Source organism: Puma concolor, chromosome A3 (genome assembly GCF_028749965.1).
Source record: "Puma concolor isolate L17-30 chromosome A3, mPumCon1.1.hap2, whole genome shotgun sequence".
Taxonomy (NCBI): domain Eukaryota; kingdom Metazoa; phylum Chordata; class Mammalia; order Carnivora; family Felidae; genus Puma; species Puma concolor.
The window spans coordinates 125,132,473-125,160,439 of NC_141669.1; the positions used below are offsets into that span (position 1 = coordinate 125,132,473).

At 47.6% G+C, this 27,967-nt stretch overlaps 1 protein-coding gene across 8 annotated transcripts in view; it reads left to right on the plus strand.

The window, feature by feature from the left end:
- The first annotated feature begins 359 nt into the window (after positions 1-359).
- Positions 360-27,967, plus strand: part of TTPAL (alpha tocopherol transfer protein like) — a 35,817-nt gene continuing 8,209 nt past the window's right edge. For 2 of the 8 annotated variants that reach the window (XM_086702283.1, XM_086702286.1), the window contains exons 1-4: positions 21,310-21,431; positions 21,933-21,991; positions 24,906-25,371; positions 27,693-27,886. In XM_086702283.1, coding sequence (XP_086558409.1) covers positions 24,921-25,371; positions 27,693-27,886 — 645 coding nt within the window. In that variant the 5' untranslated portion in view covers positions 21,310-21,431; positions 21,933-21,991; positions 24,906-24,920. Of the gene's footprint in view, positions 443-3,809; positions 4,283-11,215; positions 11,336-21,305; positions 21,432-21,878; positions 21,992-24,905; positions 25,372-27,692; positions 27,887-27,967 lie in introns of those variants that run through there. The other 6 variants (XM_086702287.1, XM_086702290.1, XM_086702292.1 and 3 more) reach the window with 6 other exon arrangements.

Below are 27,967 nucleotides of genomic sequence, written 5' to 3' on the forward strand. Positions count from 1 at the left end.
AAGGAGGCACAACTCAGCCTCTTTGAGAAGGGCATGAGCAGAAGTGGCTTCCCAGAGGAGACGGGAAGAGAGAGGGAAAATCCCAACCAGAGAAGGGGGCACTGGTGCACGCTGTGGTCCAAGTGGAGGGAACAGCAAGTGCAAAGGTCCAGGGGTTAGGAAAAGGGAGAGAGAGTGGCATATCTGGTAAGATGAGGTCGGTATAGAGTTGGTGGAGGGGTGCTGGAGAGGAGCAGAGTAGCAAGAGACTATGGCCGGGTGACAGAGGACCTAGTAAACCATGTCAAGAAGTTTGAACTTTATCCTGAGGGCAAAGGGAAGCTAGTGAAGGGTTTTAAAGGGAAGGGTGGCACAGTGTGCTTAGTTTGGAAAGGTGGCTCAGCTGCTGCGTGCAAGTTTGGAAAGAGGAGAGACCAGAGAGAAGGCTGGACCGAGACCCCAGGTGAGAGAAGAAGAGGCCTAAACAGATGGGAGAGGGCCAGAGAGAGATGTTTTATCTGCAGTGTGTTGAAAGGACGGGGGGTGTGGATTATAGTGGTAACCTGTGAGTGTGGAACTCCTGGACTTGATGACTCTCTGATTCTCAGATCTTGTGCTCAACACTTCATAATTCTTTGTCACAAATTGCTTGTTGATATCACTATACATTTACAATCCCTGACCTCACACTGCCCTGCATCCCTCCTTTCTGAGCCTGTTTCCCCTGTTTGCAAAGCAGGGGATCATCAACACCTTCCTTGAAGAGCAGCCAGAGGAGTGAGAGCTGGTGTGTGGTCAGCACCTGCATGAAGTAGGCGTTTGGTCCCTGGTAGGTATGTTTGCCCTAAGCGCTTAACATATAGGCATTGTCAGGAAAGAACTGGGTCTTGAGAGCACAAGAGAGATCAGAATTGAAGAAAAGAGGCAAGGAAGAGCTTTGTTTTCATTTGCTCCTAGCTGCTCCTGCTTCCCTGCTTCTGGCTGGGCGTCTGGTTCCTGGATTTGGTTATTTGCTTCCAGGCACTGACAGGTGTACCGGTGGGCTGTGGGACTCCCCATATCTGTAGCTTGCTGGCCCTCCAAGCTCCTCCTCCTGGTTCCAAACTCCCCCAAGGGCTGCAGACACCAGCCAGGGGTAGCCAAGAAGGACCTGGTCTTCCCTGGGCCGGTCTGAGCCAGGCCAAGTACTCCCTAACTTGCTCCCAACCCAGCCCACCCTCGAGGCCATACTACAGTGTTCCCTTCTTCCCGACTGTTCTGTTGACTCCAACAAGAGCAGGCCTTTGGAGACAGAAACCTCATTTGTCTCCCCAAAACAACAATATGTAGTCTCTGGAACCACACCCAAGGCTTACGTGTGCTCCCGTCTTACAATGTGTTTCTGGCCAGTGGTTCAGCTTCAATTCAGTTTAATCCATAAAACACAGTTGAACAACACAACTGTAGGCAAACCCCACGTTGGTGGCCGGACCCTTGGAGACTCATTCCTTGCCTGGAGGAGGAAATGGGAAACCACACAAGGTTTAGTGAAGGGTTGAGCTTAGACTCCAAAACCAGAACTCTCCGTCCATTTCTTTACCCACAGTAGGGGTTCCACAAACATCAGTGAAATTAAGTCAAGTTAGAAATTTAAGTGACACACGTCATATACATTTACCAGCTAGCATTTGCATTACTAATTCTAGAAGGTGATAAGAGACCTCAGAGAAAGGTGGCCTCTGGGGAGGTGAGCTGGGTAGGTGGGGCCAGGGGGTGGGGGGGAGGAAGACCTACTTTTCATTTTATGCCCTTTTGTACCATTTTGAATGTTTTATTTTCATCCGGTGCTCGTAGATCAGAGTCAATCAATCAAACAAACAATCATAATTAAATAAACAATTAAGCGAGCCAGGCTCTTTTGTAACTCCATGCCTTTGTACATGCTGTTCCCTCTGGCTGAAATACCCTTTCCCAGTTTGCTCCACCTGGAGAACTCCTATGCCAGTAACAAGACTGAACTCAGTTGCCCAGTGTCTGGGGCCTGTTGCCATGTCCCCGCGATGGTTATTTTCCATTTGCGCATCACCTCCACATGTCCTCATCTGCCCTGCTCTGTGTCCCAACAGGCACCCATGCCTCCTGGCTTCCCACTGGGTCCCTGGATCCCATCAAAGGGAGGACTCAGTATTAGATTAAAGGGCAGGAGGAGAAAGAAATGGGGGTGTTTACGCTCCCCATCTCGCCCTTGTTTTGCCTTAATCTTAACAGGGACTGCATTTCTCCAAGGTCCCCACTCTTGTCTTGGTCTGGCTTCTACAGTTCCAGCCGTCTCTGGGAATGCTAACACTGTTCCCTCTCTTGTTCCTTCAAGCCTTGGGGTGAAACAGCTCCCCACTGTTTCTAGTCCCTGGGTGCCTCCATATTCCTTAAAGTTTCCCTCAGCCTGTTCACGCCTCTGTAAATACGTCCTTCATTAAATTTGCTTCAGTAAAGCCAGTGCTTCTCTACCTGTAATAACGTTGCCCCTAAGGGGACAGTTGGCAATGTCTGGAGACACTTTTGGTTGTCATTGCTAGTATGGAGGTAGCATTCTTGGCATCTAGTGGGTGGAGACCAGGGATGGTGCTGAACATCCTACAGTGCACAGGACGGCCCCCACAGCAGAGAATTGTTTAGCTCCGATTAATGGCGCGAAGTTGAGAAACCCTGATTTACACCTTTGAGATGCCAACTGCTCCCTGCTTGGAGCCTAAGAGTTCATGGCTGGGGGGGTCTGGACACCCGCTGCCCTCCCTACACTGTGATCTACTCATTTACATGCCTGATGTTGGCTTGCTCTTAATGGCAAAGAGATGAAGAGACCCAGGCTTTGTCTTCAAGCTACCTCCTGTACCGTGGGGAGAGAACCTGGTCAGCTGGGTCCCTCACCAGACTCGAGTCCTTGAGGGCAGGGTCTCTGTGTCATTCGCCACATAGCCCCAGCGGTAAGAGACATTTGCTGATTGAATCAAATAATCCTTCAACAATGTCTTAAAATAGGCTACAGAAGACAAGGGACTAGACTCAATGACTAAACAGGACCCAGGGAACCTGGGTGGTTTTCTCTGTAACAGAAGTTCCAAGGAAACCACAGTTAGGCAAACATATACAGAATGAATGAATAATGAATGAATGATACCCTGGAGACATGGGTGGGTGGGCAGGATAAAAAGCAAGAAGGCAAGAAAGTATCTCATCTCTTAAGTGTGTATCACAGTAGAACCCACCTCCTAAGATGACTGCCAGAATAAAATTAATGGAAAGCACTCAGTGTGTTACTTAGTGCCTGGTGAGCACACACATAAAAAACCCAGTATCTATCAGCTATCTGGAGGAAGTGATGGAGGAGAGGCTTCAAGGTGGGGGCTGGGGAGGAGCGCCACTAAGAGGGGGCTCCTTTACACCTCTGGGCATCTATAAGATGGGCAAAATACAGGTAAGATTGGTGCTTTGCAGAAACTGTATCATAAGGGATGCTTTAGGGGTTCCACGACATGTGACCCTAATACTATTTTCAAAATCAAATCTATAGGGGCACCTGGGTGGCTTAGTTGGTTGAGTGTCCAACTCTTGGTTTCAGCTCAGGTCATGATGTCACAGTTCGTGAGCTCGAGCCTTTCATCGGGCTCCACGCTGACAGTGTGGAATCTGCTTGGAATTCTCTCCCCTTCTCTCTCTGCCCCTCCCCTGCTCACTCTCTCTGTCTCTCTCTCTCAAAATAAATAAACTTAAAAAATTAAAATAATAAGTAACTTATATTGAATACTTATTATGTGCTCGGTGCTTTCCTAATGACCTTATAAGAATTATCTCATCTACTCTTCATAAGAACCCAGTGAGAGAAATATTATCAGCATCCCTCTTTGTCCAGTGGCACAGAGAGGTTTTGTAATTGCCTGAGGTCACACAGCTCCTGAATAATAGAGCCATGATTTGATTCCAGGTTGTCTGGGCCCAGAGCACCCATATTTAACCATGACCTCTATTACACATATGACTATATTTTAAAAGAGCTTTTGAGATGAGATAATGGCAATAGTAGTAACGATGAGGAGGAGGATGGAAATATACATTTAAAACATTTTTTTGAAATGGTGATAATGGCAATAAATTTTTTGAGCACTCAGATGTGAATTCCAAAGTTCAACCCAGTGGAGACAACTTATATTCTAACCTGGGCTGCCAGATCCACTATTGTGTGGACCTCACAATAACGAGCCACCTCTGCTGAATTACAGCTGGAGTGGAAGACTCGAATATTTACAGGACCAGCTGGGCTATGTTGGTGAGTGAGGTGGGCCTGGGTGTAGTGCAAAAGGGGGTGGTGGGGACTGTGGCAAAATGGGAATGGAATGCACACAGTGACTGGGAGCAGCCATCCCTCAACTCTGGGCATGTGAAACTGAGGGCCCAGTAATGGCAGACCTTCCAAGAGAAGCCGGACATCCACCGTTCACAGCAACACATTTAGTGAAAACAAAACAAAAGCACTAGGTGCATGAAACAAAACTTATCTATGGGTCAAACCCAGTTCCCTGCCCACTATGCCCCATGTGCTGTTAAAAAAAAGTCACTATTTGAAATTATGGCATATTCATACAGTGGGACAGAATACAGCAATGAGAATGAATGAGCCCTAGCCATAAAAAACATGGATGAATCTCACACAAACATAATTCAGACACAAACGAACACCCCCTGTACATTCCAATTCCTTTTTTTTTTTTTTTTAATTAAAAAATGTGTAAGGTTGGGGCACCTGGGTGGCTCAGTCGGCTAAGCGTCCGACTTTGGCTCAGGTCATGATCTCACAGCTTGTGAGTTCGAGCCCCACGTCGGGCTCCGTGCTGACAGCTCAGAGCCTGGAACCTGCTTCGGATTCTGTGTCTCCCTCTCTCTCTGTCCCTCTCCTGCTCGCATGCTCTCTCTCTCTCTCAAAAATAAATACACATTAAAAAAATGTTTAATGTGTATTTATTTTGGGGGGGGGGGAGGGAGAGAGGAAGAGAAAGAATCCGAAGCAGGCTCCAGGCTCTGAGCTGTCAGCACGGAGCCCGACGCGGGGCTCGAACTCATGAACCGCGGGATCATGACCTGAGCCAAAGTCGGACGCTTAACCGCCTGAGCCACCCAGGCGCTCCTGTACATTCCAATTTCTATAAAGTTCAACAACAGAGCAAATTCATGGAGGCTGTTAGGAGTCAGGACTGTGGTTACTCTTGTCAAGGGTAGTGACCAGCTGAAAGCACAAGCGAGAGGGACTTCTAGGGGGCTGGCCGGGTTCTAGTCCTTCATCTGGGCGCCAGTGACAAGGTGGGGATGGTGCTCTCTTTGTGATGATTATTGAGCTAACGTGGGCTTTGTGCATTTTAAAAACGTGTCTTTTTTAACGTTTATTTATTTTTGGGACAGAGAGAGACAGAGCATGAACGGGGGAGGGGCAGAGAGAGAGGGAGACACAGAATCGGAAACAGGCTCCAGGCTCTGAGCCATCAGCCCAGAGCCTGACGCGGGGCTCGAACTCACGGACCGGGAGATCGTGACCTGGCTGAAGTCGGACGCTTAACCGACTGCGCCACCCAGGCGCCCCAAAACGTGTATTTTTTAAACGACCTAAGAATTTCAAAGCACACATGCACACAGATTGTTACCATTTGGAAATACTTGTCTGGATGGAGCAGGATTGCGTTTTGATATGAAGGAAACCAAATGCTGGAATAGTTGGATTTGGGAGGCTGGCTTCCCTGCAGGAGGCGTCTGCTGGCTCTTTGATGGATAAACGCAAATAAAGCAATCGTCAGGTGTGCCCTGTCTTGAAATTAAGGGGTTTAATAAGACGCCTTTGTTTTTCTCAATGATTGCTTTGTATATCTGTGCTGAGAATCATGTCTGTTTCGTTCGTCTGGTTTACCCAAGTTCTCAGGTGTTTGAAGTTATAAAAATAACTTTGTACACATTTTACATATCAGGCTTTCATGGGAAGCTTAAGGTTCTAAAATGCTGCCTCTCAGAAGCAGGCTCCCCAAGGCAGGATGGCTTCGGGGGTGATTCACCCACGGGGATGGGTGGCCCGGGAGTGCCGACACTTGAGGACGGAGGGAGCACGCAGGAGTCACCGCAGCCATTTCTCCAAGGGCGTGTCTCCGTTTACAAAGGGCCTTTTCATCTTTCGTCATCCCTTCAGCAAACATGTCCAAGTGCCCACTCTGTGCCAGGTTACAGGGTGTAACGTTCATCCAATAATCACAAAGACGGAGCTACCAACAGTGGCAACAGTCGTGAGAGCACGGGCCGGAGACCCTTGCTGGTCTCCGTCCTGCCCCCCAAACCACCCAAACCCGCCCCTTCTCACGACCCCACTTGGCCACCCTGGCCTGGTCTTCACCATCCCCAACTCTGCAGTCGCCACCTCGCTGCTCTCCCTGCCCCACTCGGACCCCTAAGTCCATTCCCCACAGTGTTTTTTTTATAAAGAACAAATCAGAAGACCTCACCTCTACCCTACCCCCAACTCGAGAATTATACCCACGCCGCACAGAGTGACACATCTCCTCCCCACCAGCCCTGTGTGGGCCCTGATCACCTCGGCTCTCCTCTCTGCCTCCCTCCAGGCATGCGGATCCTGCCTCAGGGCCTTTGCACTTGCCCTTCTTTCTGCCTGGATTCCTCTTCTCCCCCATCTTCAAACGGCTACTGTTTCTCGTGATTCAAATGTTGCCACAAATGTCACCCACCCCCAAACAACTGGCAACATAGGAGCCTCTTTGGCTGGGTGTTGTGTACTGCCTGAATTTTGTACCATGTGCCTGTTCAAATAAATTGTTAGTTCAAATCCAAGTGTCTCCTTGGAGAGGCTTTTCTGGAAAATAATCTTCCCCGCTAGAATTTTCCCTTATGAAGTACTAATTGCCTTGGCTTTTTTGTTTGTTTTGTTTTGTTCTGTTTTTAATTTCTTTTTAGTTTACTGTCTATTTCCCCTTCATGAGAACATGGACTTTACCTTGTCTTACCTGCTATCCACTATAGTCCTGGCCCATAGTAGGTGCTCAATAAATATTTATTGACTAAGTGACCAAAAGAAGGGAGGCTGGGAGGGAAGGAAGGATGCCTGCGACGGTAATGGAGATTTAACCCGACAGAGCTGGGGGTGGGAGGCTTGGTCTTAGCTCCAAGCAAGGGGAATGGTTGGCAGTCGGAGGGCTTCGAGAAGGCTGGGCTGATGGGACTGGAGACAAGAAGGCCAGGGTGTAAGGCAGGCAAGATACCTATTTTACAGATCAGGAATCTGAGACTCAGCAAGGGTAAGAGACTTAACCAAGTCATCCAGTAGGCAAGGGTCTGGGTTTAGAATTCAGGACCCAACTCAAGGTCAAATAAAACCTCACAGTGATTGAACATGTGTATGTACTAACGTATGAGATGGGTACTATTATCATTTCCTCATTTGACTAATGAAGAAACTGAAGCACAGAGAGATTGAGCAACTTGCCCTAGGCCATCCAGCTTGGCAGTAGCCAAGCCTAAGGCCTTTCCCTGGCTCCCAGTGGTTCCCAGTTTCCACCTCCCAATTCTCCCACAGCCTCTGGCCTCACACAAAGTTCCAGTCTGGACACGGAGGGGCTGTGAGTTTAAACACTGACCCTCTCTGGAGCTTGGGGCAACGCCAGAAACCTTCCAGGACGTGGGTTCCCCTAACTCCAAACCAAAAGACAGTACAACTAGCCCTACCTTCAGGGCTGCTGGGAGAAAAAAAGTGATAAAAAATAATTATAGGACTAGTAAGTGATAAAAATAATTGTAGGGCTCCTGGCAAACAGCCTGAGCTATAGAGATACTGACTAACGATAGCAGGAATTTATGGCCCTGTGGGCCCAGTCTTTTAGAGGCTGGGGTGATAGGAGCCGGGGTCATGAGTGGGGTCATAGGCAGAAAACTCCCAGCAGCCCCTTCCTATCCTAGCAGCCCTGGCAGGGAAGCAGAGGAAGCAGAGCTGAGCGCTCAAGAGCACAACCTCTGAAGCCAACACGTCGCAAGCTAGCTGTCAACTCTCCTCTGCCTCAGTTTCTCTAACCCGCAAAAGTGTCCAGCGGCGGCACCTGGCACACAGGGCTGTGAGGAGCACTAACTGAGGAAACTACTAGAAGGGCACCGATACAGCGCAATTGCTAAGTGATCCTTCTCAGAAAATGCTCCGCATATGCGCACTACACCTGCTTGCGGTTTTACAGTCTGATTTTTAAATAGACCCAACAAGATATTGTAGGCAGCTTTCCACGTCTGCAAGCTCGTTTCTGAAAGTAAGGTTTTAAGGGCTGAGCAGCTCACTCACTCCAGAGCCCCCTCCTCGCTGCGTATCCACACTGCGCCCTCTAGAGGCTGTTTATTTTCTGCCTGCGTCTGCCCTAAGAGCTTTCTGCAGATCCCTAAGGCAATCCTAAGGCATTGAAACCAGGCCTCACGGACAGCAAGGCACTCAACCGGGGTCGCAAAGCTGGGTCGCAAAGTCTAACATTTAGACTCCAGAGGCAGAACTCAAGACTGAGAAGCACTGAGAAATTCAAAAGGGTTTGGAGTCAGGGGGACATGACTTTGAATTCCCGTTCTACCAGTACTGACTGTCACCTTGGGCCAGCGCCTTAATCTCCAAAACATGTTTTCTCATCTGTAAAACGGGACTGCTGATAGCCATCACACAGCGTTGCCACAGAGACTGCTCCAATCTGGCAAATAGCTGCTGTTTCCGGAACGGTAATGCGTGTGGGGCTCCGTGTTAGGTGCTTCTCAGACAATATTTCATTTAACTAATAAGCACAGGCAAAGCACCTTGCAGGCAAACAGCAATGTTAGCTCTCCTCGAATGAGCATTTCATAAGGGCAGGGGCTATGGCTGTTTTGCTCCCTGTGTGACTTCAAGGTCTAAAACAGTGCCAGGTGCACAGTAGATACTCAACAAAAATTGTTGAATGAATAAAGGACTCGAATGTAGCCGATATCAGTGACGAAAGGGCTCTGTTACTTACTGGGTAGATGTAAAGACTCAAGCCTCTACACCTCTGAACTTCAGTTTTCTCCTGGGTCTAATGGGTACAATGACACTGGCAGCATTTATTGAGCACCAACTGTGTGCTGGGCCCTGTTCTAAGTGGCTCATATCTCCAAGTGGTAATAACCCCGTTAAACCTTACAACACTCTTTGAGGTACTGTGATTAACCCATATTAAAGTTAAACTAGCAGAGGCTCAGGGAGATTGTCACTTGGCTAAGGTCTCATGAATAGAAGAGGTGGAGCTGGAATTCAAATCCCCGAGGCCTCTGATGCACCTGCAGAGTGCACCTGCTGAACACTTCTATAGTGCCTTTCTTTATTATTATTATTTTATTAAAAATTTTTAAGTTTATTTATTTGTTTTGAGAAAGAGAGAGAGCAAGCAGGGGATGGGCAGAGAGAGGGAGAGAGAGAATCCCAAGTAGGCTCCACGCTGTCAGCACGGAGCCCGATGCAGGGCTCAAATTCATGAACCATGAGATCATGACGAGAGCCCAAACCAAGAGTTGGATGCTTAAACGACTGAGTCACCCAGGTGCCCCTATAGTGCCTTTCTAAGAGTGACCCTTCCTCCCCCAGCAGCAGTAGAAAGAGTAAATACACGGAGGTATATTCGTAGAGGGGAAATACTACACAGTAATGAAAAAGAGTAAATTACCAGTAACTACAACAACGTGAGGGAATCGTACAAGTACGTCGAAAGGAGCCAGCTGCAAAAGATACTAGAGTTGCCAGATAAAATACAAGATATTCAGGTGAATTTTCATTCCAGGTAAACAATTAATTTTTTTTAGCATAAATATTTCCCAGGGGAAATTCCAACTTAATTGGCATTCTGGATTTTTATGTGCTAAACGTGGCAACTCTAATATTATATATGTGTGATTCCACTTATACAAAGTTCAAAAGCAAGCAAAAGGAATAAATGGTGATAGAAGTTAGGATAGCAGTTGCCAGGGGCGGAGTAAGTAGAAAGGTTGTAAGAAAAGTTATGTATCAAGGCGCCTGGGTGGCTCAGTTGGTTGAGTGTCCTGCTCTTGATTTCGGCTCAGGTCATGATCCCACAATTTCTCTCTCTGCCCCTCTCCTGCTCATGCTCTCTTTCAAAATAAATAAATAAACTTAAAACAAAAAAGCTTTTAAAAAAAAGCGCTGAATATCTTGATCTGGACGGGAGGTTACCTGTGTATACACACTTGTAACAATTCACCAAGCTGTATACTTAATATTTGTACATTTTACAAGTTTTGTGAATTGTGACTCCTTAAAAAAAAGGTTTAAAAATTTTAAAGAGCAGTACACCCTATTTAAACAATCTTTAGTAAGAGTATCTGATGGGGTGCTCAAAAGGATAAAATGAGATAATATCTTAGCACATTTTAGGAGCTCATATTGAGAACTCAATGAATGGAAGCCACTGTTAAAAGTGACAACATTCATATTATTATCACCCTCTTTTGTGATTTTCTCTATTGCAGATTGATTGGAGTGCCCTCAAGTGTCTACATTTTGTCATAGCACCTCAGTTACTGCAAAGAATACCCTTTACCCAAGTTTGGAGTCTCAATTCTGAAGGGCAGTGCTTTGCTTTTGCTCCAGAAAGCAGAAGAAAGTACCCAAATTCACATCAGACCAAGGCTCCCAAGTCCAACTCTAGCCCTGCCCATGGTAGTCCCCTGAAGTTTGTGAGAAGACAGGCAGAAGGGGACGCACAGGGCCCTATATTTCACTGTCCGAGCACAATTGCAAACTTCTTGTTCCCAGGAACTCACATGATCATATTTGAAAGCAGCATTGGACGGGCTACACAAGCTTTCATGTCAACAATCACGGCCGCTTCCACGTGGGTGCTTTCAGTGGGTGCTTCCTATGTGCCAGATACCATGCAAGGAAGGAGATATATGTCCATTTCCCCCCCTTTTAATCCTTAAAATGACCTGTGAGGCACAGATTGTTTGTAGCCTTTTTTCCTCTTAAGAGTATGCCTTGGGCATCTTTCCATGTCAATAAATATAGCTGTGGCGGTAAGTACTTGATTCAAAGGCTGAGAAACTTAGTCAGCAGCCACTGCCCAGGTAAAGATCAATAATAGTTAACATTTATTGAGTGCTTTATTACACACCAGGCCCTACGCTAATTGTTTAACACGAACTATCTTTCATTTGATCCTAGAGGCAATCTGGAGGTAGCTTCTAGTATTATTCAGATGAGGAATCTGAAGCTCAAAGAAGTAAAGGAACCATCCAAGGTCAGACAGCTGGTATAAACGGCAGAGCTGGGATTCAAACCCAGGTGGGTCTGATTCTGGTGCTGGGCTCTCCACCAGCATATGGGAAGGACAATACGGGGGAGAACACAAGGGAAGGTCCCAGGGTGGAGAAAGGAGCCACTGACAAATCCTGAAGGCAGAAAGGCAGTGTAGACCGAGGCCAGGGGAGAGGCAATTTCTGAAAAGCCCTAGATCACCATGGAAGGGATGGAAGGCTTCCTGGAGGTGATATCATTTCGACTGACTCTATGTCTCCAGCCAAGAAAGGAGGGCTTTTATTTTTAAATTTTTTTTTTTTCAACTTTTATTTATTTTTTTTGGGACAGAGAGAGACAGAGCATGAACGGGGGAGGGGCAGAGAGAGAGGGAGACACAGAATCAGAAACAGGCTCCAGGCTCCGAGCCATCAGCCCAGAGCCTGACGCGGGGCTCGAACTCACGGACCGTGAGATCGTGACCTGGCTGAAGTCGGACGCTTAACCGACTGCGCCACCCAGGCGCCCCAGGAGGGCTTTTAATAACTCCCAGCTCTTGAGTGGTTTCACATCAGACACACATGGCTTCACATACTAATTGTGCCACTCTCTAGTTGAAACACACACACACACACACACACACACACACACACACACAATATTGAGGTATCATTGATGTACAATAAACAACTCCTATTTAAACTGCATGATTTGGGCCACCTAGGCAGCTTAGTTGGTTAAGCATCTGACTTTTGATTTTGGCTCAGGTCATGATCCCACGATTCGTGGGTTTGAGCCCCACGATGGGCTCCATGCTGACAGTGCAGAGCCTGCTTGGGATTCTCCCTGGGTTCTTTCTCTCCCTTTCTCTCTCCCTCTCTTTCTGCCCTCCCTCCCCCTCAAAATAAACATTGAAAAATTGCATGATTTGATGGATTTTGACATACATACATACCCATGAACCTACCACCACAATCAAGATGATGAATATCTCCATCACCCCGAAAGTTTTCCGGGGCCCCTGTGTAAGCCATCTCCTCCTAACCACACACACCCCACTCCCATCCCCATGCCACCATGGTAACCATGGAATACTTTCTTTTCACTCTAGATCACTTTAAATTTTCTGGAATTTTATAGAAATGGAATCATACAACGTGTACTCTTTTCATCTGGCTTCCTTCATTGGGCATCATTATTTTGAGATTCACCCAGGTTGTTACACACATCCATAGTTTGTTCCTCTTCATTGCTCTTTTTACTTATTATATGCGTATCAGTTCGTTTACCACATTTCCCCGGGGAAGAACACTGTTTTCCCCAGTTTTGGGCCATTACAGATAAAGCTGCTAAGAACATTCAGGTGCACGTCTCTGAGTGACAGATGCTCTTGTTACCGGAGGGCAAGTGCCAAGGAGTGTCATTGCTGAGTCATGTAAGTGTATGTTAAACTTCTTCAGAAGCCACTGCAAACCATTCTCCAAAGTAGCTGTGCTGTCCTGTGTCCCCACCAGCAGCGTAAAGAGTCTCAGTTGCCAGGGGGAGTCTTCTCCATCTTAGCCATTCTAGCCAGATGCCCTAGTGTTTCTCAACCTGCAGACACCACTGGTGGCCCCTCAGCCTTTCTGGAGCCCAGTTTCTTCATCTGTAAAATGGAGGGAATCGTAACAGCGTTGAAAGGCAGTCAAGCTGGCACATAGGCAACACAGCACAGGGACTAGCAGATCGTCCGTGTTTCCTAAAAGCTGGCCATTTTATTAGTTGGCCCCCGGCCATCCCATGGTCTGGGGCCTTACCCCAGGACACACCTTCAAACTGGGTGGTAAAAGCTGCCTCCTTTGTATGGAGTCCATGCTCCCAGCCTGGAGAAAAACCAGAGCAGCAGGGAAGGTTCCAGGCACTATGCTGGTGCTGTGCATGGCTGAGCCTTATAAAGCCTCAAGGTGAGTGGTTGTTTTTTTCTTTTTCTAACTTTACATATGACAAAACTGAGGTGTGGTAACCAGTCGCTGGCCAAGGTCACACAGCACTTAAGTGACTGTGCTGGGATTTGAACCTCGGTCAGTCTGCTTTGGGGGCTAGAGGAATTGCTAATGGCATACCTGACCAGCAAAATGGCCCAGTCACAAAAGTACCTCCTGAGGCTCAGGGCTGTCTTTAGCCAGGTTCTCTGGAAACAGAGTCTGAGGCAGGGACTGAGTGTGTGATTTATTTTTTTTTTTAATTTTTTTAATGTTTATTTATTTTTGAGAGAGAGAGACAGAGCATGAGCAGGGGAGGGGCAGAGAGAGAAGGAGATACAGAATCTGAAGCAGGCTCTAGGCTCTGAGCTGTTGGCACAGCTCACAAGCAGCAAGATCATGACCTGAGCTAAGTCGGACACTTAACCGACTGAGCCACTCAGACACCCCAAGTACATGTGATTTATTAATGGGGGAAACTGTAAGAGAAGGAGGAACGCAGGATAGGAAGGAACCAAGCAAAGTCGTGCTCTCACATAAAGTCCTGTGAGGGGGCTGGCCTGTTGTACGTCTGGACGTCTGTCCATTGGCTGTGAACCACTCTGCGGGTGAGGAGGGTAACCTGTTGGGTGAGGTGACTTCTGAGGTCATAGTGCTCAGGAGGAGACACAGTAAGGCATTAGAAACCAACAACTGAAGCATCTAGGAGGATGGGTGTGCTGGCCCCATAAAGGAAGGGCTCCAGATGTTCCCAGAGGTACCCACACACTTCTAATGAGCCAAACTCCAGAGCGTTCGGGAACATTCACTTCCAGGCTTGTTTTGGAGAATTGTCCACCTTGCTGTAAGCAGCATGTTGAACAAACCCGACCTGTGACATAATCAAAACACACCTTTATTTTTGTCTCCCAATGTCCCTTTTAAGATTAATTCAGTGAAGTGACATTTTCTTTGCCACTAGGTGACAATTCATCCCCCGTTACTTTTCTGCTCATTCTCAAGACACAGACAATTCTATAATCACTTTAGGTCACAAACACAGTAGTGATTTAGAAATTAGAATATCCAGTAAAGCCATGAATCAAAACTCCCAGCTTGATTTGGGGTTAAAGCTTCTCCCCTCAGCCAGCTTGACCCTTCTTCGGTCTGGCAGCCTACCCACAGTGGGGGGAAGGCGGGGAAGGTGGCTCCTCTCTTTCTCACCCCCTTCCCCACAGGTGGGGGTGAGGGGGCTGGGGAGAGAAGGTGAGGGGAGAGGATGGGTCTCACTTGACCTGCCACCATCTTGGCTGGCTTTGAGCTCTCTGGTTCTAAGAGACATTTTAAGCTGCCCCTTTTCTGTCACGGGATGCTGTTGTGGGCTCATGGGGATGGCCCAATGCTACAGCCCCTTCTCACCCTTGACCTTGATGGATGCACCTCTCTTCCTAGGGGTCCCTAGCAACTCCTTTCTCAGCCCTAGGAACCTGACATCCAACCCTAGCTTTTTGGTGCTACTACTTCTCTGTGCTTCCACAAGGCCCTAGGAGACAGGACCCAAGCTGACCCTGTGCTCATGCTGGTCCATGAGGAATACTTGGAGAACCTGGGAGCATGGGCTGACCTCAGCACCTCCACACTCTTCAGCTCCTTCACCAGTGCAGCTGGGCAGCCCATTTCTCCCAACCTCTAGATGTCCCTGCCCACATCAGACCCCTGGGTCCCCACACAGGGGCCACATATTAAGCTCTTCAAATTGTACCCCCCCCCAAGAGCCCCCACCACTCAATTCCACTCTTCTAAGAAGATGGCCACCAAAGGGTCGTTGTCCTCTCTCCCTGCCACAGGAGAACCATGGGTGGATGTCGGGGCAATAATACATATCAGAGTTTTAAGTGGTCATGGCCAAATTTAGCAGTTGTGGGCTTTGGACTGTACTCTTGAAAAGTTATCGATGGCTGTCACAACAGAGCATTTGAGCTACAGTGTACAAGTTACATCCACCTCCCTGGGCCTCTGTTTTCTCCTATCTTCATGAAGGTGACAATACCTACCCACAGTGTTGTTATGGGGACCGAGTGACATAGTTAATTTATAGTGTTGCCAGTATTAGGGGCACCTGGGTGGCTCAATCTGTTAAGCTTCTGACTTCGGCTCAGGCCATGATCTCATGGTTCGTGGGTTCGAGCCCTGCATCAGGCTCTGTGCTGATGGCTCAGAGTCTGGAGCCTGTGGATTCTCTCTCCCTTTCTCTGCCCCTCCCCTGCTCATGCTCTCTCTCTCTCTCTCTTTCTCTCTCTCTCTCTCTCTCAAAAATAAAAACATAAAAAAAATTTATAGTGTTGACAGAACTGACTCTCTAGGATCTCACAGTCACAGACCTCCAACTCCGTCTCTGAGTGACTGCTGACAAGTGATTTTCCTCTCTTGGCCTCAGTTTTCCCACCTGTCCAATGGTACTCATAAGAGCCCCTATGTGATAGCATCTCCACAAGGTTGGTGGAGTGAATATATATAAAGTGCATAGCACAGTGCCTGGCATTTGGTAAGGACTCAGTACTGCTGGACGTTAATAATACAGTGGAGGGTGGACCGGGTGGACTCTTAAGCTGGTACTTGTGGGGCAGGGGATATGGAGTCTCCACTCTTGCTGGTCCCCTACCATTCCAGGCCCTGTTTTGGAAATGCTTCAGCCCAGCTGGGGTCTGGGGCCCCTGGGAACAGATAGGACTGCCCGTACCTCCAAGCAGTCATGCTGACTCAGATTTAAAAATCAATGTGTGACCAGAAAAACACAGCTGGGCTCTCACCTCTTGTGGGAAATCTGCACAGCCAGCTGCACGCATGTCTTTATCTCAAGCTCAGAGAGGTGGCCAGCCCTATTCTGGGCCCTGATTCCAAGATTTGTGAGCAAAAAGCCTTGCACACAGAGTAACAGAAGTCTCTGCCTCCTTGAGGCATGCCAGGCCTATGGGTCACAAGCTTCGCATGACCTCGTGGTTGGGGTCAGGCATGTCTGGTGCTTGCCAAGCCCTTGACTTCTCCCAGCCCTGGTCTGGACACTTCTCAAGCCAAGTCAGGCTCTGGACGGCTGGTTGGGCAACCCATGACCTCAGACTGGGTCAGATCCATCAGATGAGCATCTGTTGAAGAGTATGGAACATTTTGTTCTTTAGAATCCCAAGGGCCAAAGAGTATGAACCCTCCCCATCCACAATTTATGCCCCCCCCCCCCCCCAGCCAACTACCATTTACTCTGGGCAAGTTCCTTTGCCTGAGTCCAATTTTCCCACCTGTCAAATGCAAACCAACAAGTACCTTTGCCTGCCAGGGTTGTTGTGAGATTCAGGTAATGAGTGTCAGGGGGTGGCACACACTGGCAGGCACTTGATGGGGGAAGTTATTCGGGCAAACAGGGACGCTGGACCAGTATGTTATATATGCGGGGTTGGCGGCAGTGGGGGGCGGGGGAGCATGGACTATGGAGGCAGAGTTCCTGGGTTCAAAACGAGGCTGCTGCACCACCTTCTGCATGACCACAGGTGACTTCTCTGAGTCTCCATTTCTTCTCTGTAAAATGGGAATAAAAATAATAGGGTTATGAGGATGCAGTTAGATGAGATGTACTGGGAACAGTGCCTGGAATGTAATAATCACTTAATAAGCATTAACTACTTTTGATGAGTCAGACATGTTGGTAATGGTGCTGAAATCACACCAGTAAGGCTGTTTGACAGGATTAACAGGGAAGAGAACTCATATTCATTGAGTACCTACTATGTACCAGGCCATATCCATATATTCAAACATGTGTATACGGACACACACACACACACACACACACACACACACAGAGTGAGGCAGGTAGTTCTGTTTTCATCTTTTAAAAACTTTATGTTATGAAACAAATCACAGATGTGGAAAATCATACAAATTAAATTTGTAGCTTAGTGATTATTTCAGGGGCAAACGCCCTCATAACCAACACCCAGGTCAAGAGATAAAACTTTGCCAGTGACCCCAGGAGCCCCTCCATGTACCCCATCTCAATCATAGCCCTCCCCCCACAAAAGTAATTAGTAGCCTGACTTTTAGAGTAATTATTTCCTTGCTTAATCATTTGAGTGTGCATCCCTAAGATACTGTAGTTCAGTTTCGCCCATTAGAAGAAACTAAGCATGTGTTTTAAGCCATAGATTCCCCTTATATCTCTTTCTTTTCCTTGAAATTTATCTGTTATGCTGCTTGACCCATAGAGTTCCTCAAAGTCTGGATTTTGTCTCTCATATCCTCACAGTATACAGTTCAACATGGCCCTTTGACCTCTGCATTACTTGTATATTAGCAGCTGAGTCAGACCCAGTTTCCATCCCTCTGGTGTGATTATAGGTAGTCCTTCTTTTATCAAGAAGCACATACGTGGCTGGAATTTGCTCTTTTTTGATATTACCGGCTACTGGGTACAAGAGCTACATACATTAATTCATGGCAGCTGGCAAAATAGCAACATTGTATTATTTTGCCTTCCTGCGTCAATTGTAGTAGTTTTATAAGAAAATGGTTTTCTTAATCTATTATTTGGTCACTCAGTGGTACAGTTCCAAATTGGAAAGGTGGGACAAATACTTGACTCTTTTCTTTTATTTACATAGTTTCCAAGAATATAATTTGGTCTATGCCATCCTCAGAAGACGATCAGTTAGTGTGTTGGCTGAATGTCATATGAACTTATTGGAACGTGTTTGATGCATTTCAATCAATCGCAATTATTAGCTTTGTTGCAGCTGAAATTGTACTATCATCAGGTTGGTTTCTAAGTCCATTTGGTAGCCTCGATGGCTTATGGCTTACAATCAATACTAAAACTGGTTCTAGGAGATTGTCTGAGCTCAGAATCACATGCTCTGAAAACAGTGACAGCTCAGGCATTTCTGGCCGCCTTTAGCACATACCCAATGCCCAGATTTCTTTCTCCGGAGACTGGATGAAGCTTGGAGGGCAGGATGTTTGCAGCCCTCCAAACCAAAATGCAGAGCAAGCTGCCCTCCCTCTGTTGATCTTTCTGCTCTCGAGTGGGGTGGTCATCACAAGTTAACAGACGTGTCATGATCCAATGTACCAGAACTCTGCACATGCCATTCTACTGAATCCTTCTAAGGACCCTCTGGACAATGGGAACCACCTGCCCCCCATTTTACCCATGAGCAAATGGATCTTTTGGAGGGTTGTTCAGTGTGTGTTACTTCTGAGTGTCCAGTGCAGAAAAGTCAAAGACAGAAGTTCAAATCTCAGCTCAACCATGGATTCATCATATAAACATGGGCAATTTCTTCTTCTTCTCTGAGTCTGCTTCCCAGCCTGTAAGAACAAACAGGCAAAGTAACCTCTTAGGCAAAGTAAAGTTGGGGGCTGTGCTGTCATACAGACTTGGGCCCCAAACCAGCTCTTTCATTGACTATCTTGAGCCCCTAGACAAGTGACTTTCCCTTTCTGTAGAGGGGAAATGGAAAGATGTTTCCTCATCTGGACAGAGGAAAATCCTAGCTTGCTGTTCACAGGGTTGTAGTAAGGCATAATTGAAATCATACAAGCAAACTATTTAGTAGAGTGCCTGGTGTATATAATCCCTCAAAATATGAAAACTCTCTTTTTGTTAAGTATCTGAGACTCTTCTAATCCTGAGATAACTTGGTTCCATGATATGTAACACCAAGAGGAACCAAAAGTAATGGCCCTCAATTGAAGCCTGGGGCAGGGACTTCCGGGGCATCTCTGAATCTTGTCCCACCCTTCCCCTGCCCTTGAGACCAGGTTCTAGAACAATATTCTTCTCCTCCTGCTGGCAGTATCTGGGATTGCAACCTGGATGGTACCACCAATGGGTCCGGGATCTGAGTGAAGGGGTTTATCCCAATGACTAGGACAGCATGGTTTGAGTGTATTTATTGGAGAGAGAGAGAGAGAGAAAGAGAGAGAGAGAGAAACAGACTGAGTGGGGGAGGGGCAAAGAGGAAGAGACACAATCTCAAGCAGGCTCCGTGCTGTCAGCACAGAGCTTGTTGTGGGGCTCGAACTCACGAACTGTGAGATCATGACCTGAGCCAAGATCAAGAGTCCAATGCTTAACCCACTGAGCCACCACCCCTAGGACAGCATGGTTTGGATAGGATCATCCCTCGCCCTTTGCCACCAGAGCTGTCATTTGTAAAAACACTGTATGCCTGGCAAGGGCCAAGGTGTTTCCTCTTATGATCTTATTTAATACACTTTTTGCTCATGAGGAACCATAGGCTTTGGAAATTTGAGTGACTTGGCTACAGTCACACAGATGGGAACAGGGTTGCCAGATGGTGGTAGGCTGGATAATGGCACCCCAAAGATATTATTGTCCTATTCTCTGGAACCTGTTAATATCTTACCTATGTGACAAAAAGAACATTGAAGATGTGATTAAGTTAATGATCTTGAGATGGGAGATAATCCTAGATTATCTGGGTGGGCCCAATGTAATCACAGGAGTCTTTATAAGAGGGAGGCAGGACACATTGTAACTGTACTCAACAATAATGTATTGTACATTTTAAAAATTGTTAAAAGTATAGATCTCATGTTAAGTGTTCTTACCACAAGAAATATTTTTAAAAATTTCAAAGAGGGGTGCATGAGGATCAGAGTCAGTAGAGATGTGCCAACAAAAAGTAAGGAGTTGAAGTGATTTCAGGAATGAGCTATGAGCTATGGAATGCAAGTAGCCTCTAGAAGCTAAAGAGGCAAAGAAATGGATTCCCTGCTAAAGTCCCCAGAGAGAATGCATCCCTGTCACCACCTTGATTTTAGACTTCCGACCTGCAGAACTGTAATCGAATAAATTTGTGTCATTTCAAGCCACTATATTTGTAGCAATTTGTTGTAGCAGCAACAGGAAAACAATACATAGATGGATGGAGAAAAATAAACCAAACACAAAAAAATCAGGGTGTCCAGTTAAATTTGAAGTTCTGATAGGTAATAAATTTTTTCGTCTAAGTATATCCCAAATGTTGTACAAGACATACTTACACTTAAAAAGAAATTGTTGCTTATTGGAAATTCAAATTTAACTGAAAGTTTTGTATTTTATCCTAGAAGTGGTGGAGCCAGAGCAAGAGTCAAAACTTATGATTCCCAGGCTCCCCCACTTTCCCTAAGAATCTGGGATCTGGCAGAAACTGCCATGCTTTTGTGGCCCTCGTGGATCAGTTCCTATCTCCCTAGAGCTCCTCTTGCCGCTGGGTTGGAGGAAGGAAGAGATTGTATAAGATCATCTCTTGTATACACATTTGGGCTCTCAGTTCTCCCAGGCCACAGAATTTCTCTCTAGTAATGGTTTTGTGTCTTTTCCCGCTTGAAAGAGTGACCCAGGATCTTTGTTTCAAAGCTGTAGTTGCATAAAATATATGGTGGTGGTGGTGGATGCAGGGCGGGGGGGGGGGGGGGGGGGGGTGATGGTGCTGGGGGTTTTAATGAACGGGGATGGGGCAGCAAAGCCTTTTTCAAGCTACCACTTTCTGAAGGGCTTTATGAGTCCCAAAGCAGGAAACAAACAATACTCAATAGGGATTTCAAAGCAAGAATCATGTTACAGATGAGGAAACTGAGGCCTGAGGTAACTCAACTTCAGACCGATGTCCTCTAGGCTGGCATCTCCCCCTTTGCAGCAGCCAGTCCTGAAGCAAGAATCCTGGCATGCTAGTCTAAGAGGTCTGAGTTGGAAGCCCTTTACTTCACCAATTGCCAATTCCCCCTCCATGAAATACGGGGATTCCATAAATAGGATAATAAGACAATGGGTGTAAAACACCAGCTACATGGAGGTATGTTTTCAGAAATGGCAGCTTCCTTCCTTCTTTCTTTGGGCCTCCCTGACCCCGTCTGTACACCCAAAGCGGCTCAGGCTCCCTGACCCTGCCAACTAGCCTCTCCGCAGGCCTGAGTCCTCCAGAGCACAGACTTGGCCGCTAGGTGGGGACAGAGGGCCGGCACTGCGGCGAGACGATGCACATGCGCACTCAAGGGCGGCGCCTCGCCTTCCCACGCCCCGCGTACGTCACTTCCGGCGCGAGGGGCCGGGCCGGCCGGGAAGGGAGTGCGGGTCGGTTCTGTGTGCGCTGCCGGACGAGGCTCCCGCCGCCGATTGACCCGCGCTCCGCCCCGTAGCCGGGCCGGTGAGTGCCCGCGAGACCGCCCGTGTGTCATGGGGGTCGGGGAGAGGGACCCCTGAGAGGGAGGGAAAACCGGAAGTGAAGGGACCCGAGGAGAGAGACCCCAGGAAATGGGACACCTGGGGAAGGGGTGACAGCCGGAAGTGGGGGGCCTCAGAAGGTTGTCGACGGGACGTGGGGTCTCTGGGGCTCCAGAAACGATGGCTTCCTGGCCTCTTCTTGGTGGGGTGGGTAGGAAGGCTATGGGTTCCAGGTGAGGAAGATTCCAGGCTTCACCGTAACAAATGGTGTTTGCACCCATCCATACGCCCATCCATCAGTTCATTCTGGAGACTGACTGAGTCCTGCTCTGAGCTTGACACTACCGAGGCCCTGGAGATTAAACAGGAAGCTCCAGGGGGAGGTAGAGCCCAGCGTGGGGCTAGACGCATCCCTGCTCTGCCTCACTAGGTGTGTACCCTCCAGCACATCACTTGACCTCATATCGTCCGCTAATATTTACAGAGCACCGTCATGTGCCAGGCTAGGCCTATAGCCTATGGACACTACAGTCTGTCTCCCAGGTAAGCACTCGATTGAGATTACAGGCATCTGTTGGTGACTCCATGGAAACAGCCCAGGGTGGGTCCTGTGAACCAGGAATGTTGTTTCATTCCTCACTTAGCATTCCTCCGCCAAGCCGATTCCACTCATTCAGCAAATATTTATGGAGCGCAGATTATGTGTCTGACACTTTGTTAGGTGCTGGGTTTAGGGTGATGAACAAGACAGATAATGGATGCTGCCCACAAATTGCCCACGGTTACAACAGAGGGAGAATGCTATGCTAAGGAGCTGGTGGGGAGGCTCCTACCCTGGCCTGGAGTTGAAGAAGTCTTCCTGCTTCAAGCACCATCGTCTCTTCCCTGGGTTACTTCTGTAGCCTCTGAATGGTCTCTTTCTTTGCTTCTGTCCTTATCCCCTTACAATCCATTTGGGAGACAGCCGGGTGATCCTTTAAAATATAAATCAGATCACGTCACTCCACTCAGATAGCCTCCACCAAACTCAATAACAAAGTTCTTACTGGCCTTCAAAGCCCTGTACCTATAGGGCCCTTAGTACCTCTATAAATTCATCTGCTAATATTCTCCACCTGGCTCGTTTGGCTCTAGCCAGACTGGCCTCCTGTCTGTTCTTCGCAAAAGCCAGGTGTGTTCCTGCCTGTGGCTTTGCCCTTATTCTCCAGATACCTACGTGGCTTGTTCCCTCATCTGCTTCGTTTTGCTCAAATGTCATTTAGGTGAGGACTTCTCTGACCATCGTATTTAAAATTGCAGCCCCAATTCCCAGGTACCTCCAAGCCCCTTCCCTGCTTTACTTCTCATCATAACACTTTTGTCTGGTAGATTACACAGTTTATTTCACTTATAGTCTGCCTCTCCCGCTAGAATCTAAGTTCAACAAAGGTACTTTTTTTTTTTTTTTTTTTTTTTTTTGCTTGTTCACTAGTGTATCTCCAGTGCCCGGAGGAGAGCCTGGTACATAGGAAGTACTCAATATTTGTTGAGTGAATGAAGTGGCATTTAAGTGGGACTTAAGGATGAATGAGTATTAGGTGAAGAACTGGAGGAAGAGCATGCTGATCACAGAAAACAGGATGTGAACAAGACAAGAAAACCCAGCTTTGGAAGGGAGTGAAAGCAGCTGGGTGGGGCTGGAGGTTAGAATGCAAGGGACAGAGCGGGCAGACCTAACATTTAGGGGGAGTTACCTGGTCACCGCCCACATGAAGAGACCCCTGAGATGGTCCTTGCTTTCCTGGTTGAGCTTGGAAGTCAGGGATCGGTGGCAGTCTGGACAAGAGCTTGGGCTTTGGAACTGGGCAGCTGCTACCACCTTATTCCTGGAATATCTAAAAACAGCTGTTTTGTTTTTGTTTTTGTGTTTTTGTTTTTGTTTTTGTTTTTTTTTTTTTAAATTTTTTTTTCAACGTTTATTTATTTTTGGGACAGAGAGAGACAGAGCATGAACGGGGGAGGGGCAGAGAGAGAGGGAGACACAGAATCGGAAACAGGCTCCAGGCTCTGAGCCATCAGCCCAGAGCCTGACGCGGGGCTCGAACTCACGGACCGCGAGATCATGACCTGGCTGAAGTCGGACGCTTAACCGATTGTGCCTCCCAGGCGCCCCTTGTTTTTGTTTTTTATTCAATAAATGTATTAGTTCAGATCTTCCAAGAAGCAGACACCAGGATGAGGTGAGACAGGCAAGAAATGAATTTGAGGCAGTGCCTGTGAAGCATAAAAGGGAGGGGAACTGGAGAAGTCAGGGAGAGCCTTCAGACAATGATCCGAATCTACCCCCTGAGAGGGAGGTTTGGGTAGGAGGTCATGGACTGCAGTCCCACGGAAGTTTCGGCCAGGCTGATCAGGAGTCTTCAAGGCAAAGTTGCCTGTTAGAGGAAGCCTGTGTTTCACTCAGTCACTGGCTGGGGCCAGTCTGTGGAAAGTGTGGCATCTACCTGGATGGTGCATCCAGAGGGCTGGCAGCTGGGGTCATTCATCAGTTATGCTCCATCCCAGCGGGAGAGTCCATCAGCATGGTTTCATGGCCATCAGGATAAGTCCTATGTGTATATGGTAGAAAAGTCAAATGGTACAGTAATAAGTCTCTCTCCTCTTTAAATGTCCAGCTGTCCAGTACTGCTCCCTAGACAGAACCATTGATAACAGTTTTCTTGTATTTCCTTCCAGAAATTTTAGGTGCATTCACAAGTATATATGAATACATTTTTAAAATATAAATGAGATTATACACATTATTCTGCATCTTGCTTTCTTTTCCGTAGTGTGTCATTTATAAAGGCCTGCTTAATTCCTTTTTATGAGTGAATAGTATCCCATTCTTATAATATTATTTAACCAGTCTCCAACTGGTATGCAGTTACAGTGTTTCCTATCTTTTCCCATTATAATTAGCACTTGAAGTGATCATCCTTGGGTGTCTGTTTTGCACACACATGCAAGTGTATGTCCTAGAAATGGGATGCTGGGCAACAGGTGTGTGGTTTTAAATTGTGGTCCCTATCGACAAGCTGCCCTCCGAAGAGGCTACGCCAGTTTATTCTCTGACCAACAGCAAGCATATCAGCAGAAATATCAAGTATTTTCACCAGTTTCAGACTTTTGATTCACATTTCCTTAATTACGAGTAGACTGAGCAACCGTCCCTACATCTGTCAGCAAGGCCACGGTGTTTGGTGAAGAGTATCCATGCCCTGCTGTAGCTGCCCGGGGGCCTCCGTGGAAATGTGGGCTTCGTTCAGTCTGGGGTTGGACCTGGGCACGTGGTTCAGATCAGTTCGTTGCCCCAGTTGAGAACCACTGCTCTGACAAAGTGTGCCTGTTCCCCCCCCCCCCCCCCCCACATCGTGCTGCCCTGAAACGAGCAGGGCCGGGCTCTGTTAACTTGGCTTTGGGGTTGGTGTCTTGGCAGGGATCCTGGTAGCTAATGTCCGAAGAAAGCGACTCTCCGAGGACCAGCCCCTCCGCAGCCTCACTCTCAGAGAATGAGCTGCCGCCCCCGCCACCTCCCGAGCCCCCGGGCTATGTGTGCTCACTGACAGAAGAACTGGTCACCAAAGCCAGAGAAGAGCTGCAGGAGAAGCCAGAATGGAGACTTCGAGACGTGCAGGCCCTCCGTGACATGGTGCGGAAGGAGTGTCCGAACCTGAGCACGTCCCTGGACGACGCCTTCCTGCTGCGCTTCCTCCGAGCCCGCAAGTTTGATTACGACCGGGCCCTGCAGCTCCTGGTCAACTACCACAGCTGCCGGCGAAGCTGGCCCGAAGTCTTCAATAACCTGAAGCCCTCGGCCGTAAAGGATGTCCTCGCTTCCGGCTTCCTCACCGTGCTGCCCCACACCGACCCCCGCGGCTGCCATATCCTCTGCATCCGCCCAGGTATCGCCCTAGACTCTTCGGGCGCGCGGATCCCGGCCGTTTTTCATGTTGTGTGTCTGGCGCCCTCTCTCCCTTATATTTTCCTGTTTGTTTTCTCCCTGTTACAGCCAAAGCTCTTCTGATTACAAATGACAAAAAAACTACTCAACCTGGCTTAGGGGGGGAAAAAAAAAGGGAGGAGTTAGTCTAGAAAGACTTGAGCATCCCGAGGAACCTGAAGGTGTAGCTGAAGGTGTAGCTGTCACTGGGCCTGGCACCCCAGAACCAGGATCCAGTTCATTCCCCCATCGTGAACTACGCCAGCCATTCTCCCTGTCCTGCCTGTGTCTGTCAGTCTGTGCATCTCTCTGGGCTACACGTTCCTGCTGTCCTGTGCATATCTTCTTCACCCTTCATTCTCTAGAGTGGCTTTTGCTTCCTCTGTGCACATGGTGAGATCTGGTATCGCTCCACACACAGTCCCGGTTTCTAGCGATGGCAGTCTGGTGGGCTGAGAAGACTGCCCCGGTCACAGGGTACAAAGCAGGGCTGCCAGGAGCCCCCCCGCCCCATCCCTCCTTTGTGAGTAGGTGAGGTAGACATCAGTGGGGGTGGGCAGTCCAGTCTGTCCACCCTGTGCCTCCTCCCGCCCCCTCCTTTCCTCTACTTTGTTAAGCCATCCATGGACTTTAGATTCAGTTTTCCATCTTAGCACTTCGTGGTATTAATCAGGACATCTCGTAACACTCCTCTTAAAGGGACGCCTGAAGGGGAATAGAGACCTCCCTGTGCCTTCCTCTGCCTTGAAGTTCCATGTCACCAGGTGCTTTGGTCATTTACCAAACCCTCTTTGGAGATTAAACCATCCTCTTGAGCCCTTAGTGTATCCCAGGCACAGTGTTAACTGATTTATCTGCTATTTTAGACACTTGCCAAAACTGGGATTGTTTACCTTATTTTTTATTTTATTTTAAAATAAGCAATGCAGTGGAGATTTTAGGGCACCGGGAGCCCTAGGAACCAGTCAGCTGTGGTTTTTTTTTTGAATTTTTTTTTTTTTTCTGCTACTCCTCTGTACTCAACTCATAAGGATATTACAAAACAGATTAGCACACTGATTTCACCTCTTTGCTTGCGTGGTTTCAACCCTTTGCTTGCGAGGTGGATTTTCCCGATGTATCTAGAGCAGAGCTAGACCCTTCCCACCAATGCAACTTTTTAGGAAGAGGCATACACAGGAGGTTTTGTTGTCAACTGGCTATTAGCTTTGCCTTTTTATAAGCTCTTTTGGGACATATGTGACTGAAAAGGATGACATCCAGTTATGTAGAAGCAGCTCTAATTGGCAGCAACATTAAACAGCAAGCTGGCACAGTTTTTGGACAAAGACTTTTTCCGTAGGAATGTTGTGCATATTTCATATCCCCTTGGTGGTGACAGTCACGTGGAGTTTTATCTTCCTAAGAAAAGGACACACCGGTCTCGGTGGGATTTTCTTGAGAATAGTGGTTAATAGTCAAAAGTTGTCATTTTCATCTTCTTCCCAGAGAAAGGAAGGACTCCTTAAATATATAGGGAATATTGAAGAAGCATCCAGAAAGGGGACTTTGCTCAAACCACAGCACTGGAAAGCTGTCTCTATCTCTGCCTCCCTTGGTACAGGCTTCAGTGTCAGGGCAGCTCTTGCCTCGTGGGGCCCCTGAGTCTCTGGCTCCTGGCCTCACCACTACCGGAGGGAAGAGAGATCTTTTCTTTCCAAAGGGCCGAGGTCCCAGAATTGAGTCCCTTTGGCTCTGTTTGATCTGGCTTGGATCACATGCTGTGGCTAGGAGGAGGTAAGACCTGCATTGACCAAGCCCACCTCTGCAGTCAGGAGTCAGGTCAGTTTTACCCAAACTGCCCGGCTAGCATGGAAAGAGGTAGCTCAGGGTGGTGGTATAAAAATCTGGGGACACATCTGTTGGCAGAGGCACAGATGTCCATTAAGGTTAGTGTTATTATTCCATTCTGCTGAGGAGATGTGGGCTCAGAATGAGGAAGTAACTCACCCAGGGTCACACAGCTAGTTAGTTGCAAACCCCTGGGTGTGTCTGACTTCAGAGCTGATGCTTTTAACCACAGCACCCAATGGCATTTCCACTTCACAATGTGCTGCTGTATTTGGAATTAAGAACATCAGCTGTTGCTTAAGGCGTCCCATTTACTAACCTAAACAGAGTCAGGCCAGTAGAATATCTTTCTTTCCATCTTTAAACAAGAGTTCTAGCAAGATCAATCTTAGCCTGTGGGTTACCTGTTTGTATTCATCTCTGTAACATTCTGTCTGTTTCTTATGACCTCAGACAGATGGATACCAAGCAACTATCCAATTACCGAAAACATCCGAGCCATATACTTGACATTAGAAAAACTCATTCAGTCTGAAGAAACCCAGGTGAATGGAATTGTAATTCTTGCAGACTACAAAGGAGTGAGCTTATCAAAAGCATCTCACTTTGGCCCTTTTATAGCCAAAAAGGTGATTGGCATCCTTCAGGTATGGCCTTTTTCTGTTGTGTGCCTGCTCCATGATGGTTTTGGCTTTCCCCAGGGCCTGTCCGTTTACCTCAGAGCCCAC